The 19,567-nt window shown below is 49.6% G+C and overlaps 1 protein-coding gene across 1 annotated transcript in view; it reads right to left on the bottom strand.

Moving 5' to 3' along the window:
- The window catches only part of LOC309553254 (RNA-binding protein 27-like), a 186,821-nt gene that overhangs the window by 157,796 nt on the left and 9,458 nt on the right, over nucleotides 1-19,567 (bottom strand). The window contains exon 2 of the mRNA XM_082254244.1: nucleotides 15,361-15,479. Coding sequence (XP_082110370.1) covers nucleotides 15,361-15,479 — 119 coding nt within the window. The remainder of the gene's footprint in view (nucleotides 1-15,360; nucleotides 15,480-19,567) is intronic.

The raw sequence follows: 19,567 nt of genomic DNA on the forward strand, positions 1-19,567 counted from the left end.
CAGACCGCCTTGAAGGTGGACACCATCAGGCCCAGCACCCGCAAGCAAGCCCAGAGGGATGACCGCCTGTTGAACAGAAGCTGAATTGTCTCCTGCACTGTATAGAGTTCTTCCTGAGGCCAAGTCCAGATTCAGACCCAGATAGTCCAGTTTTTGAAGACAGAACAAAAAGCAGACTTCTGAAGGTTCACAATCCAACCGAACCACCTCAGAGTTTGCAGAGTAATCTCCAGATGTCCATCAGAGCAGTCGGTGACTACGCTCGCAGAAGATGATTGCCCAGGTACCCCAGTACCACAATCCCCCGTTGACTCAAACAATGCCAGCAGCAGGGGCAAACATTTTTGTGAAGACTTGGCCGCGGTAAAATGGAGTAAGCGCTGGTGACCAGCACATATTAGAATGAGCAGGTAGGCGTCCTTGATGTCGATAGAAGCGAGAGGAAAATCCCCTGATGTAGGGACGCCACTACCATGTAACGTATGGAATTCATGCAGAACTTCTGTACCCGCACAAAGAAGTTTAGCACCACGAGGTCCAGAATTGGACATACCTTGTCTGCCTACCTGAGAACTGTAAAGAGGTTTGAGTAAAAACCCCTGAAAAAGTTCCAAAGTCAGGAACGGTACAATCACCACTTAAAGTAACAAGTCTTGGACTGCCCCAAAGAGACCCTGTAAGCGACCTGGGGACAAGTGAAGGTTGGAAAGGAAGAACATTTTCTGATGATAAGACTTAACTCGATCTTGTAGCCTGGCCAAGCAACTTTGTGGACACACTCTTCCTGTACCAGGGAGGTCCATGGATCCAGAAACCAGCAAAGACATTCCCCCAAACCCAGATACGGGTGAATGCAGAGGCAGCCTTGTCCACAGGTCTGGAAGAGCCCGCTCGTGGCTTGCCAGACCAGGTCCTCTTGGAACCTCCGGTGGAGGCCCTGACTTTTGATCTCCAAGGAAGCTCCAAACAGGCAACCCCCCCCTACAAGGGCAATATCAGATAAGGCCTTCTTAAAATTCTGGTCCGCAGACCAGCATTTCGGCCAGATATTATGCCCAAGGACCACTTCTGATACAGACAGCCTAGAAATCAAAGGAGCCACATCTAAAGATAAACTGTAGCCTCTGGATCAACTGATCCGCAAGACAGGGAGAGGCTGTTTTCCCTCCAGGTCCCAGCATAAAAATGGATTTTTGTAAAATCTTACCGTAAAATCCTTTTCTCTTAGCTCATCGACAGACGTAGTCCTCGGTGATACACCACCTTCGGGTTATGTTACCTCCGCAGGAGCAGGACTAGACAGGAAATTAAAAGGCTCTGGCCACACCCTAGGGGCAGTCCCAGAGGGTATATCCTCTCTCTCTCTGCCTCAGCAAATCAGTTATGTGAAAAAGCAGTGCTTAGAGAATTTAACCCAACCCAACTCCAAAACAGAGGGGCGGGGACTACGTCTGTCGATGAGCTAAGAGAAAAGGATTTTACGGTAAGATTTTACAAAAATCCATTTTTCTCTAGCGCTCATCGACAGACGTAGTCCTCGGTGATACACCACCTTCGGGACGTCCCAGAGCAGTATCACAACTGAGGGGTGGGAAAATGGAAATCAAATCCCAATCTAGAAGGCCCAACCGGTGCCAACTAGAAGTTTACAATGCTCATCCTTAATGATGAGACTCAACAAAACAATTTTCAAACAGAAAAAAACCCTCGAGGTAGACCACCGGTCTCCTCAAATTGCGGCCTGCAAAACCTTGCGGCCAAATGAGGCATCCGCCGATGCCGTCACATCAATTTTATATAATTTAGTAAAGGTATGTACCGACGACCAAGTGGCCGCCTTACATACCTGGACCACTGACGCCTGATGGCGAAAGGCCCAGGAAGTACTGAGCGCTCGAGTGGAGTGCGCCCTAACAGGGAACGGAGGACTCTGACCCTTAATAGAATAAGCCTGTACCACCGTTTGTCTAATCCATTTGGCAATGGTCGCGGCAGATGCAGGCAAACCCTTTCTGGGGCCATCCGTGATCACAAAAAGTGAATCCGTCTTACGGAATGATTCCGTAGCTTTCAGGTATACCCTGATTGCCCGAACCACATCCAAGGAATGCAACGCATGTTCCCGATGATGCTTGGGCTGAGGACACAAGGAAGGTAGTACAATATCTTCATTCAGATGAAAATCTGAAACCACCTTAGGAAGAAAAGATGGCTTAGGATGAAGTACTACCTTATCCCTATGAATCACTAGGTATGGGGACTGGCATGATAATGCAGCCAGTTCTGACACCCTGCGAGCAGAAGTAATAGCCACCAAGAAGGCCACCTTCTGGGATAAAGTAAGCAAGGGAATCTCCCTGATGTTTTCAAAGGGAGGTTTCTGTAGAACCGACAAAACCAAATTAAGATCCCAGGGCGGTAAGGGCGCGCGGACTGGAGGAGCCAGGTGCCGCACCCCCTGGATGAAATTCCGCACCAAGGATTTGGTAGCTAAAGGTTTCTGAAAGAAGATTGCTAATGCTGAAACTTGACCCTTGATGGTGCTCAAGGCTAGCTTCTGCTCAACCCCTTGTTGCAAAAAGGCCAATATTCGAGACACCGAATAGGTACGTGGAGGAAATCCTAAAGATTCGCACCACGCAATGTAAGTCTTCCATGTGTGATAATAGACTTTGCTGGAAGTCGCTTTCCTTGCTTTAATAAGGGTAGGAATGACTGAAGTAGACAAACCTCTGTCCTTCAGTACTTGGGTCTCAATGGCCAGGCCATTAAAACCAGCGACTGTAAAGCACGAAGGTAAATAGGTCCTAGAGACTACAGACACTCCCTGAGACGAAGTTCCCACGGAACGTCTGCGACTAACATGTCCAAGTCGGCCAGGCCGGCTTGAAGAGGCCAGCCTAGAATTTCTAGGACCACTGGCGCTGATAGGATCTGAACCAGGCGTCCCTAGAGCTATCTGGCCCCGACCATCCGAGAAAGTCTGGTCGTTTTCTGTTCCCACACATTTATCAGATACCTGATAGTTATCAGGAAAGGTGATCTTTTCTGGTTGAACCTCAGGGACCGAAGTCACCCGACTAGAGGCTACTTGGCCTATCTGGTCAATCAGATCCGATTCCTGTGAGGTATCGGGACTAATCTTAGGAAAAGGTAAAGGAAAAGATCTATACAGGGAACGGTAACTACCGCTTCCTGTACTTAAATGTTGGAAGGGAAGAATCGCACCGGTAGTAGTGGTAGATGCTCGATCTAATGTCCTGAATACCGGTGAAAACGTCCCCCCACCCTGAAATCGGGTGGGGGCGCACCTTCAGGCTGTGTACTCCTTTACTTCGGGTTTGGCTGGGTTGGTCCTCTGCTTGTCCGACCATCCCTTCTTGAACCCTCCTGGAGGAGTCTTGCCTTTCCCGGGAGTACCAGCCGGGCGCCCTTTATGGGCGGTAAAGAAAGGTCCTCGCTTGTTGCGAGGTCCCTTAACTTTTGCAGCCTGTGGCAAAAAAGTACTCTTGCCCCCGGTGGCATCCTTAATGATTTCATCTAGGTTGGCTCCAAATAGACGATTCCCCTGAAAAGGGAGATTGGTCAAGGTCTTTTTGGAACCTAGGTCAGCTGACCAGCATTTTAACCACAGCACACGTCTGAGGATCACTGCTAACTTAGATGCATGCCCTAACAAGGGAGTAGTGTCCAAGGCTGCGTCACAGATAAACCGTAGCCCTTGTATGATCTGTTCTATCAAATCAGATGTCTCCTGGGGAATATCTTTTCCCCTAAGATCTTGGCGTACCATTTTCGCCCATTCCGTAAGTGTCTGGGAAACTAGACCAATAACAATTACTGGTCTAAATGCTGACCCTATCAGAGAAAAGATAGTGCGGGACTCCGCTTCTATCTTTCGATCCACCGGATCCTTAAAGGACGAAGTGTCCTCCACTGGAATAACCGTGGCTTAATTCAGCCTGGAAATAGGCGGATCCACGACTGGTGGTACCGTCCATTTCTTAATGATGGATTCCTCAAACGGATAGCGTCTAGCAATACGCTTGGAAATAGTAAAGGTACGTTTAGAATGCTCCCATTCTCCTTTAATCTGATTACCAAAACATTTAGGTACAGGAAAAGCCTTCGCCGTCTTGATGGGCTTATTAGTCCCAAAAGGCCTTTCTGTTTCAGTTGCCTCTGCCGGTAAAGCCTCAAGTTTTAAGGTTTCTTGCACTGCCACAACTAGTGCGTCCACCAATGCTTCTTCCTGAATTATAGCAGGAGAAGAAGCGTCCTCCTCACTGTCTGAGGGGGCTTTACCTGGGATAACAGCCCTTGCAGAGGAACCTGCAACTGCAGTGACCATCTCTGAATCAGAGTCAGAGGTGTCAGATAGTATAGGGGTAGGCGGGGGTCGCTTCCTTGACCCCCGTCCCTGACAGGCCGCCTCCACCCGAGCCACCATAGACTCCAAAATTGCTGTAAATGACTCTATACTCTGTGCACCGGCGGGTCCCGAGGCCCCCTCGAGGGAAACAGGTGGGGGAATATGTGTGGCAGGGTCCATAATAACTCCAGTTACTTCCTGGATGATATAATTCAAAAGTAAAGAAAAAACTTTTTTTTTTTTTTTTTTTTGACCCTCAGTGCCACAAAAAAACCCCTTAGTGTTACCTGCTAGGGATCCCTATCGATCGAGAGAGAGAGAGATAGACCCCCAGGCTCACCACTTGATGTTCAGAGTTAAACTGCAACAGCTTACAGCGCTGTCTTAGACAAACAGGAAGTCTTTTGGCTGGCTGCCCAGGAAGAAGGGAGGCGGCTCCGCCCCTCTGCACGCCTTCCGGCGCCTCCCCCAAGCTCCACGAGGTGTAGAATCACCTCAAACATGGCCGCCCCCATGCTGGAGACACGAGGCTACGCCAAAATGGCGGCTCGTGCGATCCAGCAAAAAAAATGGCGGCGGCCTGTGCTGACTAGCGGTGTGCTGCAGGCACACAACACTCTCTCTGCATGGGGATATGGCGTGGTTGGCGGTACCGGCCCTGGCGGACCGCATGGCCGTTCGGGAGGCCTGCTAATAGCTGGAGATCTGATTTGGAAGGCAGTCTACATGTCCATGGCTTCTGACTGGTAGGTAGCTTATACTTAACCCATAGGATTCCCAGAATGCCACAGATTACATCCTTAAAACATGTATACAATAGATTGTTAGCTCCCAAACCAAGCCTCCTGGCTTTTTGCACACATAAAATCACACTCAAAGTAGGAGGATTTGTGACATGTTATAGGATAGAAAGAACTCTTTCTTACCATACAGAGAGGGGCCCGCGTTCACCACAAAACCCGTCAGGGAAAAAGGGGGAACATACTACTCACCATACCGGAACCAGGCGGGCACCAACTCCTGACAGTACTCCTCTCCACCGGAGCGGGAGGGCTGTCGACCGATACGGACGCCGTGACTCATGGTCTTTGGCGTTTCAGCGAGACGTTTAACTCGCGGGTTCAGTCCTTTTAATGGGACTTTGTCGCGGCCGACCCAGCGCGGAGCTATGGCCTGCACGCGCTCGTAGGCTGAACTGGGGTGACCACCGGATCTCGACATCCAGCCCGTCGCCCAGTTCAGCTTTCTTGCTTGAAGATCTCACAGGAACACTGGAGAAAAAAAGCTGTCTAAAAATCCTTTTAGAAAAAAATTCTTGCCAGGACCTAAGATCCCAGCAAGGTATCTAGGTCCTTACTCCTAACTAGACAGAAAATAACTGATTTGCTGAGGCAGAGAGAGAGAGGATATACCCTCTGGGACTGCCCCTAGGGTGTGGCCAGAGCCTTTTAATTTCCTGTCTAGTCCTGCTCCTGCGGAGGTAACATAACCCGAAGGTGGTGTATCACCGAGGACTACGTCTGTCGATGAGCGCTAGAGAAAAAAAGTTTAGCCCACTCGGTCAGTGGCGAACCAGCCACAGCGAACATATGGCGGCTCAGAGCCTCTGCCCTCCTATCAGCTGGATCTGTAAAGGCCAGGGACTCATCAACCGGAATGAAGGTAGCATTATTCAACCTGGAAACCGACGAGTCAGCAACAGGTGGGTTAGTCCACCTTATAAGCAGTTAATCCTCATAAGGATACCAAAAGGCAAAAACGCTTAGGAACCACTGCATTTTGGACAACCCCACTGTTTTGTGACCATGTTGTCAAAGTAGGCGGAAAGGGGAACACGCTGGCCTCAGGGTGCCGAAAAGGACTGACGCAGCATCAGCAACAACCTCCATTTTTAAAATTTCACGCACTGACACAAAAAGTGCATCCACCAGCTTCTTTTCATGCATGGCTAGAGTAGAGGAGCAGAGTAATCATCCTCGCTATCTGAGCACTCAGAGTGCGTGGACGCAGACCCAGTAGGGTGACTAGCGTCCGCGGCAGCTAGACAATTTCAGGCTCTGATGTAATAATCAGAGGGCCGGCGACTGTGATCCCGCAAAGAGGACACAGACTGAGGGCCCACCAATGGACCCCACAAAAAGGGGACAAGTGGGGGGGGGGGGGGTTGCCCTCCGACACCCCTCCATTCCTGCCTGCATAATAGGAAATAGCCCCCTTAAAGGGGGGCCACCCGCCGTGATGCCGATGCGCAGGCAAGGTACCCTGATGGTCCCGCAGCTCTAAAATGGGGCAGGTGACCCACACAATGGCAGCATGGCTGTCAACAAAAAAATATAGCCATGGCCTAAATTTTTGGCCGGTTCTGGCCGGATCTGGCCCGCGGATGCCAAATCGTCCGCTCCCCCAGCCTAACAACCCTGCAGGGAGCCCAGAAGACATCCCTACCCTAGTCGCCAACCCCCAGGGTGGCAGGGAACCCTGATCAATTCCCCGTTGTGCACCAGGAAAAACTGAATTTTTGTAAAATCTTACCGTAAAATCCCTTTCTCTGAGTCCTCTGACAGTCGCCGCCCACTCATACAGTCTTCACCAATGAGTATTGACCTCTTATCCACAGGAGCAAGCTAGGCATAAGACTTGTTAAAAACAAAGCAATTTACATACACACCTACAGGGGGCTATCCCTCTGGTACAATACCCCCGGCTAGCCTCATTCCCAATTCAGTTTGGTAGCAAGCAGTAGATAATCCATGAACCCCAAAAGAGGGGCGGGGGCGGCGACTTTCAGAGGACTCAGAGAAAGGAATTTTACGGTAAGATTTTACAAAAATTCAGTTTTCTCTTACGTCCTCTGACAGTCGCCGCCCACTCATTCAATCTTCACCAATGGGATGTCCCAAAGCAGTGTAGACATGAGGGGTTGGAAGCGCAACCGTCACAAAGGCAACGCAGCACCCAATTCAGAGAAAGGAACCTCATCTGAACAGAAAAGTAAACCCTCTGGGCAACCGAAAAGCTCAACTGAAGCAACAACACAGGAAAGCAAATAACCAAGGGGAAAACAACCCCAACAGAAAGGGACTGGCAAAGCCAGGGCTCCCTCAAGGTACTGCTGCACACAGAACTTTTGCGGCCAAAGGAGGCATCCGCTGATGCCAAAACATCAAGTTTGTAAAATTTGGAGAAGGTGTGCACGGACGACCAAGTCGCAGCCTTGCACACCTGGCCCACCGAAGCCCGATGTCGGAAGGCCCATGACGCCCTCACCGCTCTGGTAGAGTGCGCCGTGACAGGGAAGGGCGGAACCCGTACCTTAAGCGAACAGGCCTGTACAATCGTCTGTCCGACCCATGGTTGCCGCAGACGCAGCCGTACCCTTCCGAGGTCCCTCAGGAAGGACAAAAAGAGAATCCGACTCCCAAAAGGATTCAGTGGACGACAGAGAAACCCTGATCGCCCGGACAACATCCAAGGAATGCAAGGCAAACTCCTGAGGATGCGTGGGATTTGCACACAGTGAAGGTAAGACAATGTTCTCGTTAAAGAGGTTGTAAACTCATACGATTTTTTTTTTTTTTTTACAACCTGAAAGAGAAACACATAATGAGCTAGTATGCATCGCATACTAGCTCATTATGAAATGCTTACCTTAGAACGAGCCCCCACCGTGCCGCCCGCTTACCTCTATGACGGGCGACATGTTCAGTCGCCCATCTTCCGGGATCGCGGCATCCGGCCATCTGATTGGCCGGAGCCGCGGTGACGTCACGCACGCGGGAGCCGACAGTCACGGCACGGGGCTCTGAAGGAACGGCACCAGCGGCCGTTCCTTCAGAGCACATGCGCCAGTGACGTCACTGGCTGCATGTAAGGTAAATATCTCCTAAATGGTACATGTTTAGGAGATATTTACAGTACCTATTAGGTAAGCATTATCATAGGCTTACCTATAGGTACAACTTGCAGAGGAGGGTTTACTTCCTCTTTAAGGTGAAAATCAGAAACCACCTTAGGAAGGAAAGATAGGTTAGATCGCAAGACCACCTTATCCCAATGAACCACCAGGTAAGGGGAGCGGCAAGACAGGGCCGCCAACTCCGACACTCTGCGGGCAGATGTGATCGCCACTAGAAAGGCAACCTTTCGTGACAGCAGAGGCAGAGAAAACTTCCTGATGTTTTCAAAGGGAGGACGTTGCAAAAACAGACAGAACCAAGTTCAAGTCCCAAGGAGGTAAAGGCGCTCTTCTGAGGAGGAGCCAAATGACGCATCCCTTGAATAAAAGGTGCGTAACAAAGAATTTGACGCCAAGGGGCGCTGAAAAAAGGGACGCCAGTGCAGATAACTGGCCCTTAATCGTGGTCAACGCAAGGCGCTGGTCCGCACCCGATTGCAGAAAGGCTAACACCCTTGCCACCGAAAAGGAGCAAGGATGAATGCCCCTGGATTCACAGCAGGTAAAATAAGCCTTCCAGGTACGGTAAGAAATCTTACCGGAAGAGGTCTTCCTAGCCTTGAGCAGGGTAGGAATGACCGCCGACGAGAGACCCCGATCTCTCAAGACCTGACTTTCAACAGCCACTCCGTTAAAGCCAGCGACTGTAAAGCAGGATGGAAGAACGGCCCCTGAGACAGCAGATCGTCTAACGGGAGCCGCCACGGAGTCTCGACGACCAGTTGGACCATGGCTGCGTACCAAGACCGGCGTGGCCTGTCTGGGACCACCAGAATCACCAACTTCGGTTCCGAGACTAACCTGCGAAGGAACCTGGACAACAACCGAATCGGAGGAAAGGCATAAATCAGGCATTACCGATTCCAAGGCACCACCAGCGCATCCGAGGCGACTGCCAGAGGATCACGCATTCTTGCCACGAACCTTCCCACCTTGTTGGTTAGCCGAGAGGCGAACAGATCCACATCCGGGGATCCCCACCTCGCACACAGCATCTGAAAAACCTCCGGGTGTAGGGACCATTCTCCCTGGTCCAGGGTCTGGCGGCTCAGATAATCAGCCTGCCAATTCTCCACACCCGGAATGTGAACTGCCGAAATCGCTGGGACGTGCATCTCGGCCCAAGACAGAAGTTTGGTCACTTCCTGGGCCGCCCGGGCACTCCTGGTGCCCCCTTAATGATTGATGTAAGCCACCACAGTGGCGTTGTCCGTCTGGACCTGTACAGGGCGGCCCCGAAGATGAGCCGACCAACGGAGCAAGCATAATCTGATCGCTCGCAATTCCAAGATGTTCATCGGCAGGGAGGATTCCTCCTCCTACCACGTGCCCTGGGCAGACAAAATGCCCAGAACGCCACCCCAGCCTGACAGGCTGGCATCCGTGGTGATCACCGTCCACAACGAGGGCGGAAGGATTTTTCCTCCGTCAGAGCCAGGGACAGGAGCCACCAGAGAAGATCCTCTCTGACTTGGCGACTCAGAGATATCCTCCTTTCCAAGGATTGAGGATGCCTGTCCCACCTGGCCAAGATCTCCGCTGGAAGAGATCGCGTGTGGAACTGTGCAAAGGGTATGCCTCGAAGGCTGACACCATCAACCCCAGGGACCGCATGCAGGCCCTGAGCGACAAGGAATCCCTGACCTCGTCCTGTAGAGTCCGGAGCATGGCCTCCGGAAGAAAAACTTTGGCGCAGAGTCCAGGACCATTCCCAGATAAGGGAGACAAACAGAAGGGGACAAGGTCGACTTCTGAATGTTGATGGTCCATCCGAACTCCCGGAGCGTCTGAACGGTAGTTGATAGATCGCGTAAGAGACTCGGGCTGGCACTTGATCTTAACAGGAGATCGTCCAGATATCGCAAGACCGCAATCCCCTGCGCCCGCAACAGGGCCAGAACAGGAGCCAGCACTTGGTAAACACCCTTGGAGCCGAAGTGAGACCAAAAGGTAACGCCACAACTGATAGTGATCCTCCACGATTGCGAATCGGAGGAACCTCTGATGACCCGCGAGCATGGGGATGTGTAAACACGCATCCTTGAGGTCGACGGAAACCAGGAAATCTCCTGGACTTAAGGAGGTCACCACCGAACGGAGGGAATCCATGCGGAACTTTTGAAGCCGCACAAAGCGGTTCAGAGCTTTCAAGTCCAGAAAAGGACATAGTTCGCCCTCCTTCCTGGGCACAGTGAACAGATTCGAGTAAAACCCCCGAAACCTGTCCCGATGAGGCACCGGGACAACCACTCCATGGGCTAGGATATCCTGAACCGCCCGATGAAGATCGTGCAACCGATCTGGGGTCGAATGAAAGAATCTGTCCGCTGGCCGCGAAAGGAATTGGATCTTATATCCCGATCGAATGATTTCCTGAACCCACCTGTCCGGAACCCGGAGCAGCCAAGGGACTAGGAACCGCGCAGACGTCCCCCCACCCCTGTAATGGGTGAGGGCATCCCTTCAGGTGAAGGCAGAAGGACCCGCCGGGCCAGCGTGGGTGGATGTGTGCTTGCCCGCCCAGGGCTTCCTCTGACCACCCTTGCCCTTAAAAGGGTTTCCCCTTGTCCTGTGCCTTGAAGGCACGAAAGGACCCCCGATTTGGTTTAAAGGAAGGGCCCCGCTTACCGCGGAAAAACTTACCCCTGGGGTTCTGGGGCAGCAGAGTGCTCTTGCCTCCAGTGCCCCCTTTAACCAACTAGTCCAGGGAATCCCCAAAAAGACGATTCCCCTCATAAGGGATGTCAGACACCGTCTTCCCGGAAGTCTGGTCAGCTGACTAGCTCTTCAGCCACATTAAACAATGGAGCAGCACCGTGACACCAGACAGCCGAGCTGCTAGAGGAGCCTCCTCCAAGGCCGCGTCACACAGGTACAAAACCTGCCAGACGCATCTGCTCCACCATCTCCACAGCAGTCGGAGGGGCGTAATCCGCCTCCAGAGAGCATTTGAGCACTGAACACCGGAGAATCCTCCGAGGGCATGAGAGTGGCCTTGTTAAACCTGGACACCGTGTGATCCACTGTAGGGGACACGGTCCATCGCGAATCCGTAGGAGACGCAAAAGGGCAATGGAATTGAAACCATTTTGGTACCACAAAAGGGCGCATTAAATTACGCCATTGTTCGTTCACCGTTTCGTGAACTCAGCGGGACAAGGTAACACCCGTGCCGCTTTTCGGGTTCTGCGAGTGGGTTGGGCTCATCCTCTAAATGTAGTGTCTCTAACAGAAGCAAAAAGCGCAGACACAGCAGCGCGTTCTTTAGCCACTTCAGGAGAAGGATCATCCTCCTCCACCCCCTGCACCTCCACATCAGCATAAATTGACTGAGACCCCTCCGGGGGTAAACTGTCCAGGGCAACCATATCAGACTCACAGAGGATAATGAAATCCTAGCTCTTTTTCTAGAACCCCGCTCTGACATCAATAAATCCACCTTGGACGCTAAAGTCGCAAGTGCAGCAGCAAGAGAAGGCGAAGATTCAGGAGTACCTGAATCAGTCACCAAGGCTGGGGGGAATTTGCAGTCCTGGGACTCCATAAGAAAAATACTATGGCACTGGCCCTTTAAGACGCGATCGCGGCGTACCCACCGCAATAAGGATCACACTAAGGTACCCCCCTGAGATGGGAAAAGCACTGAACAGAAGAATATTCCCCAAAACCAGCAAAAAGAACCCCCAGAAGAGTTACCACACTGCTGGAAACGATCTCTGCATACAGGAAAGGAAGTGATGTCACCTGCTAGAGGCTGAACAGGAACTGGTCTAAGGGAAAATGGTTGCCAATGCATCTGAATGGGAGGCTCCGGGAAAATGGCCACCGAACATGTGCAAAGAACAACACCTTTCCACACACAAGATGGCGCCCAAAGGTGCCAAAACCACTACATAGAGAGCTGCAGAAAGTGCCCACAGTGAGGCCAGAGCAGCTTCCCATACCCAAAATGGCGGACGCGCGGTCTTTTGCACCGCAGCGGTCCGCACCGCCATGTCTGCACCCCCAAACACACTGATAAAGTGGACAGGGACCCCCACAGACCCCCCCCCCACGGCGATACATGCGCCAAGAGGCCCCCGCAGGGACCAGGAGGGATGCGAGCCCCGGGCACAGACATGAGGGGAGAGGACAGACATCAGCAGACTGTCATCCCCAAACAGAGGCCCCACACAGAAGTTACTTATCGCTCCATATGGCGTGGGCGCCTCGATATCGCGGGAACCCCCCACCCCAGATGGCAGGGGAGCCGTCAGACGAAATAGGATGCGTCGCACGGTCAAAACCGCATGTTGAGGCATCCCAGCGAGGTAGTCACCTCGCAGGCTTTTGCCCCCGAGGACAGGGGCAGGTCGTTTGCTAGGCCAGGGCGCACGCATAGCCCACTAAACGCGCGATGGCGGGCTGGGATTCCATAAGATCCTCTGTCCTGGAGTACCAGGACGACCAGTCCGATTCCCAGCTCCGCAAACGCTGTAGTCTTCCGAAGATCCGAGTAACTCAGTGCAGAACAAATAAAAAGCTAGTAGTGCAAAGAAAACACTTTTGCAGAAAATAAAAGTAATAAAACAGGGAAAGCCTATCTTACTCCTAACTAGGCAGAAGACAAACTGAATTGGGAATGAGGCTAGCCAGGGGTATTGGACCAGAGGGACAGCCCCCTGTAGGTGTGTCTACGTAAATTGCTTTGTTTTAACAAGTCTTATGCCTAGCTTGCTCCTGTGGCTAAGAGGTCAATACCCATTGGTGAAGACTGTATGAGTGGGCTGCGACTGTCAGAGGATGTAAGAGAAAACCTGTTTAGCAGCAACTCCAACCAGCCCCCTTAAGAGCATGTGGCAACAGCCAGCTCATAACCTCACTTGGGGGGGGGCGGAGAGAATGGAGACACACAGTGACCACCAAAAGTTTCAAAGGGGCTGGGAGGGTGAAGGGAGAGAACCTGGGGGTCCCACCATCCCAGGGAGGGGCCAACATCCACCCCAAAACTCTACAGGAGTAGGGGGGGGGGCAGCTACTTATCATACTAGGAAGTGGGCCCCACTCAGGACAGACCACCGCTCCATCGGAACGTGGGTGGCTGTCGGCCAGGAGGAACGCTGTGACTCAGGCCGAGGGCCAGATCCTCGCGAGATGTTTATCTTGTAGGCCAGCCCCCTTCCAGTGCCACTTTGTCGTGGCTGACCTAGCGTGGAGCTTAGGCATGCGCGCGCTCGCTGGCCAGACTGGGGGGACCCTCTAGGTCTAGATTATCCTGTCCATCGACCAGTCTGGCAATTGATTGTAGATTCTCACAGAAACAAAATAACAAAGATAGGAAAAAATTCCATTAAAAAAATCGCCAGGACCAGAGATCCCAGCAAAGAACTAGCTCCTTACTCCTGACTAGGCAGAGTGCCTATAGCTGAGAGTGTGTGTATACCCCCTGGGACTGCCCATAGGCGTAGTCAAGCTTTTTCCTGCCTAGTGTCCTACTCCTGTGGGGGGGGGGGGGGCAGTATAACCCAATCGTTAAAAAGAATCAGGAACTGTGTCCGTCAATGAACAAAAGAGAAAAAATGTTTGCTGTATCTGCTTATTAAGTATTAGCTGGAGTTTGGCCTCAATTTGTTGATGTATTAAAATCTGCACATAAGTACATTTATCACTCCCCCCCCCCCCAGACTGACAATGCTGCTGACCAAATGTGCCCCCTGTACTCCATCCAGAGTAGAGGCACTCTAATACAGGTGTTACTGGCCAGATCACCAGGGGAAAGCAGAGGGGGGGGGGGGGTAATTTGTGCAGCCATCTCATCTAATAATGGGTAAGCTGCAATATATTACACTCGGTTTTAGGTTTAATGCTGCTTTAAAAGGGTATTTAAAAAAAAAAAAAAAAGGGCTAGAATTTAATTATCCATGGAATAATTTTAGTGAAACATTCTATGATTGTCACATCTCAGATTGCAAGGAAAAAAAAATGTATAGTTAACAGAATGTATAGATATTAAAGCACATAATGAAAGATTCTTAGTATATGTTAAGTTAAGTAACTATAATAAAGGGGGTTAATAAATAGGTTGTTTAGCACAGATAAGTAATACTAAAATTTATGTAGTTTCATACTGTTAAGAAAGCACGGAGAACAGTGCAAAACACATTAAAGCTCTGATTTCTCGAATTTCTCGAACCATTCTCCTGGTTGTGCAGGAATCCGTCTGACTTTGCTTTGGCATACTGCTAAAAAAAAAAAAAAATGCCCGGAACTGGTATATTGGGTACACGGATTTGGAAGAGTGCTGCATTTCTATACTGATTACTTGAAAAGAAATCCAACTGTTTTACCTGTCTTCTACTTTTTTAATTAATACACTTCTGCCAGAACGCACAGCCAGGAGGATGAAATTCAGTTCTCGGTTCCTGTTTTAAAACACATTGAGGTCACCTTTCTACTTACAACCCATTTGGTGTCCATGTAAAGCTGCCCTTTCAACGTCCACTTAAGTGTCCGCGTAACACAGTGGTTTACGTAGGGAAGTGCGCTACTTGTTATGTGCTACATGTTATACTTAACTCCTCTGTGCAGTGGTTTTGCACTGGGCAGCCCCAATCCTCCTCTTCTCGGGTTCCTGGCTGGAGTTTCTGAAACCTCCCTCCTGTCGAGTGCCCGAAAAACAAGCAGCTTGCTATGGGGGCACCCGAGCTGAGCTGCAGCTCGGTGTATTCATTCAGACATGGAGCTGCCAATTGGCCCTGTTCCCTCTCCTGATTGGCTAACTGAGCCAATGGTGCCGCTGCTGTGTCTTAGCAAATCAGGAGAGAGTGTCCCAGGCTGCTGAGACACTCATGGACATGGCTGGATAGAGATTGGGCTTAAGTAAAGTATTAGGGGGGCTGCTACACACAGAAGGATTTTTATCTTAATGCATACAATACATTAAAGATAAAAAAAACTTCTGCCTTTACAACCACTTTAAAAAGGAAATGCCATAAACAATAAAAAAAAAAAAAAAAAAAAAAAACACACCACACAAAAACACACACCCCTTTACCTTTTTGTAGGAAAACATCCAATTGGTCAGCACAAATGGCCTTAAGCTCCTCATCTGACTTGTCTTTCTTTACCAAGGCAATAACATAATTAGCAAGAGCTGTAGGATCTGCATCACATCTATCATAACAAAAGGAAAAAAGATGAATATTATTGTGAGTACCATAACACAATCCAATACGTTCTTCCCATATTTACATGTAACAGTTTCTTCCTGTTCTGACTAGATCTGGTGACAACAGTAAAGTGTCAGCACACAGCCTGCACCGGTAGGTCAACAGGTCCTCTCTCAGAGTAAGCTTCCCAATTACTTATGGGATTGACGAGTAGCTCAATCCCTTCTCACCTCCTGAGACTCCATACTGGTCCATTACTCTGAAGGGCAGCTTTATTTTATGTATTACAAGTATTTATTTAGCACATTACATATTGTCCCTTCAAGGAGCTTAAATGCAAAATGGTTCTAAACACAAAAGGCTTTTTTACCTTCTTGCATTTGGGTATAAAACCAATAATGGGTTTCTGCCCCCTGCCCCTAAACACATCCAAGCTCTCCATCTCTTCCTCTTCTCACACAGGAGACTCTAGCAGCAGCAGATGCTGCTGTCAGTCGAATCCCGTGATGAAGGGGGAGTGGCCGAGCCGTGCTGTAGGTCTATGAACGCACACGGCCCGACTTGGGAGGGTGCCCACATGGGAGCCACCCCAGTGCAGGGCTTGCTAAGGGAGAACTCAGACAAGAAGAGCAGACAGCGGCAGCAGGGGAATGAAAAAGAGGAAGGGACTGCTCTGTGCAATATCCTTGCACAGAGCAGACAAGTCCAACTCCAACAACCCAACCATGTGCATTGTATTTGGGCATTTTGAGCACAAACGGTTCCTACGATGAGAAGGCCTGACTTGAAGAAGAATTAAAACCCTCCTCTGCAACTTGTACCTATAGGTAAGCCTTAATATAGGCTTACCTATAGGTACTGTAAATATCTCCTAAACATGTACCGTTTAGGAGATATTTACTTTGCATGCAGCCAGTGACATCACTGGCGCATGCGCACTGAAGGAACGGCCGCTTCGTGCCGTTCCTTCAGAGCCCCGTGACCGTCGGCTCCCGTGCATGACGTCATCGTGGCTCCAGCCAATCAGATGGCTGGATGCCGCAAACCAGGAAGAAGGGCGACACAACATGTCACCCATGAGAGAGGTGAGCGATCGGCACTTTGGGGCTTCGTTCTAAGGTAAGTATTTCATAATGAGCTAGTATGCGATGCATACTAGCTCATTATGTGTTTCTCTTTCACGTGTTCGTTTTTTTTTTTTTTTTTTTTTTTTTTTTAAATTCTCAGATTTACAACCTCTTTAAGCCTGGTGTTAGAGTTTTTTTTTTTCTTTTCGTTCAATCCAGCGGGTTGAAAAAAAAAAAAAAAAACATCACCACACAGCTGACAAACTATGCACAGTTAGTACAGCGATCTCCCCTGCTGAGCTGCTATGTTCTAACAGGCAAGTGCCCCCCCCCCCCCCCCCCCCAGAACACTCTGATCAGTGCTCTCTATTGGCTGAGATCGGGATTTGGACGGCTGCTGTTTTTTCCGGCTTCTGTCGGACAGCGTGGCATACACATCTGTCGGACAGCGTGGCATACACATGGGTCGAATGACAGCCCATTTTGTTTAACCAGCCAAGTCTCCCGACATTCGGACCCTTTAGACACCTCAACTGCTTTAAGCGCAAGCAATAAACAATCAGAGTAGATTATGTAAAATTTACAAGGAGACAGACAAATATTTTGGGGGTCTCATAAGGGCCAATTCACACTAGGAACTGCAAGTGAAGTGCACAGGAACAGTTCTGTGCAGTGAGATTTCAGCCCCATTCATTTTGAATGGGCTGAAATCACACCGCACCTAAAGTAATGCATGCACTACTTTTTGAAACCTGCAACAACTGCATCACATGGTACTTTTGTACCATGCAATCTTGTGCGGGCCAATGCAATGCATCTGCGACCAGAGTTTGGGGTGTCAACTTGAAATGACGCCTGCAGCAGATCGAAAGGGCATTGCAGGAACACGGCTCTCCCACACTGCATTCCAGTGTGAACAGGCCCTAAGAGAAGGCTGACAGTTTGCAAGAGCACACTTGTCAACTTCACTCAGGAACCCAAATGGAAACAAATGCATTTGCTCTAAAAAGTTGCTTGTCACATGAGGCTGGGGGTCCCCAACAACCAGACCTGTGCCAGTCGGTGGCCTCTCAGTAGCCAGGCCGTGAAAGCTGCTCTGTCACAGGTGCGGTGGGTGACATCTCTCTTTGCCTGCCCCGCATCACCGCTGTTCCGCCCTCACTGCCACAAAGGCTGCTGTCACAGATGCGGCAGGCCAGTAGGGAGATTACATCATCTCTCACCGCCCACCATTACTCTGGGACCCAGCCAATGCAACGAGGGTGGCAAGTGACAAGCTGCATCTGGTAACAAGTGACAAGTGGCTATACAGTGTCATGCGAATTGGCACAGAGCGCTGCGATAAAATGCAGAAGGTCTGCATTTTAGCGCAGCCCTAGGAAAGCAGGCATGCGTTGAATCACACTATATACAAGTAAATAACAACACCATTACACTCAAATGCATAGTAAAACCTCACATATAACTGTTCATGTTTCTCTACTGTACAGTAAAATGCACTGCATGGTAGGGATTACTGTGCCTTAGATCAGTGAATAGGGAGTTTATAGACAAGCATGCCACATGGAGAATGACAGGTGGTGACAAACTCAATCTGAAACACTAGTCGTGTTGGCCCTGAGACAAGGGCAGCAAACATAGGAGTGTGTCAGAAATACCATTTATCACACTGTAAGCACCAAGTTTTTTTTTTTTTTTTTCTTTTAACCAGTATAATATTTTCTTGATGAATGACCAGGGCCCAGTGCTATAATAAACACAAAATAAACCGGCTGTATAAAAAAAAAAAAAAGTCGAATAAAAAAGTACTTTAGTTATAAATCCATTACTTAAAGACCCGTATAATATCACAAGGCCTAAACCTGCAAAGCACATGAGTATTCTGTATAGAGAGACAGTCATGACATGAACAGGTGGTACACCAACTACGGTTAAATTGACTGGAAAGCAATTTACAAAGAAGAAGCATCCTCCCAGCTTGGGCAACTGGTAGAGTGCTGCAAATCTGATATGTATTTTTATGTAAGTTTTTTTTTTGTGTAGTCTACTGCAGGGATCCTCAAACTACGGCCCTTCAGCTGTTGCAGAACTACACATCCCATAAGGCATTGCAAAACTCTGACATTCACAGATATGACAAGGAATGATGGGAAATGTAGTTCTTGAACTGGAGGGCCATAGGTTAACCACTTGCCGACTGCCTAACGCCGATCTACGTCGGCAGTCAGCCCCTCACAGGCAAAGTGACGTAGGGCTACGTCACTAGCTTGTGAGGGTCTAGGGAGCGAGCGCGCGCCCCCGGAGGCGTGGTCACGGACCCCCCCGCGCGTGTGACCAGCGGACCCGATGTCAGCCGGTCACTCGGCGATCGGCGGGGGAGAGGGAGAATGTCAGGCAGCTTGTGTAAACAAGCTGCCTGTCATTCTCCTCGCTGTAAAGACACTGATAAAACGGATCTAGTATGTAGATCCGTTGATCAGTGTCCTTACAGCTCAACCCACAGCCAATCACAGTAGAAAGCACGCCCCTAGGGACACACACAGCCCCTCCCTTCCAAATAAAGTTAACCCCTTCACTGCCAGTGTATTTTTACAGTAACAGTGCATATGTATAGCACTGATTACTGTAGAAATGTCACTGGTAACCCCAAAAGTGTCACAAATGTCAGTCAAGGGTCCGATCTGTCCGCCCCAATGTCGCAGTACCGCAAAAAAAAAAAAAAAAAAAAAAAAAAAAAAAAAAAAATCGCAGATCGCCGCCATTACGCGTTAAAAAAAAAAAACAAAAATGACAAAAATCTTTCCCTTTGTTAGTAAACGCGATAACTTTTGCGCAAACCAATCAAAATACGCTTTTTGCGATTTTTTTTTACCAAACATATGTAGCATAAAACAAATTGGCCGAAAATTTTAAAAAATTTATATTTTTACTTTTTTTTTGGGGGGGAATTTCATATAAAAAAATGTGAAAAATATTGTTATTTTTGCAAAATTGACGCTCTTTTTTTGTTTATAGCGCGTGATCA

This window comes from Pelophylax lessonae, assembly GCF_965119305.1.
Source record: "Pelophylax lessonae genome assembly, chromosome: 4".
Taxonomy (NCBI): domain Eukaryota; kingdom Metazoa; phylum Chordata; class Amphibia; order Anura; family Ranidae; genus Pelophylax; species Pelophylax lessonae.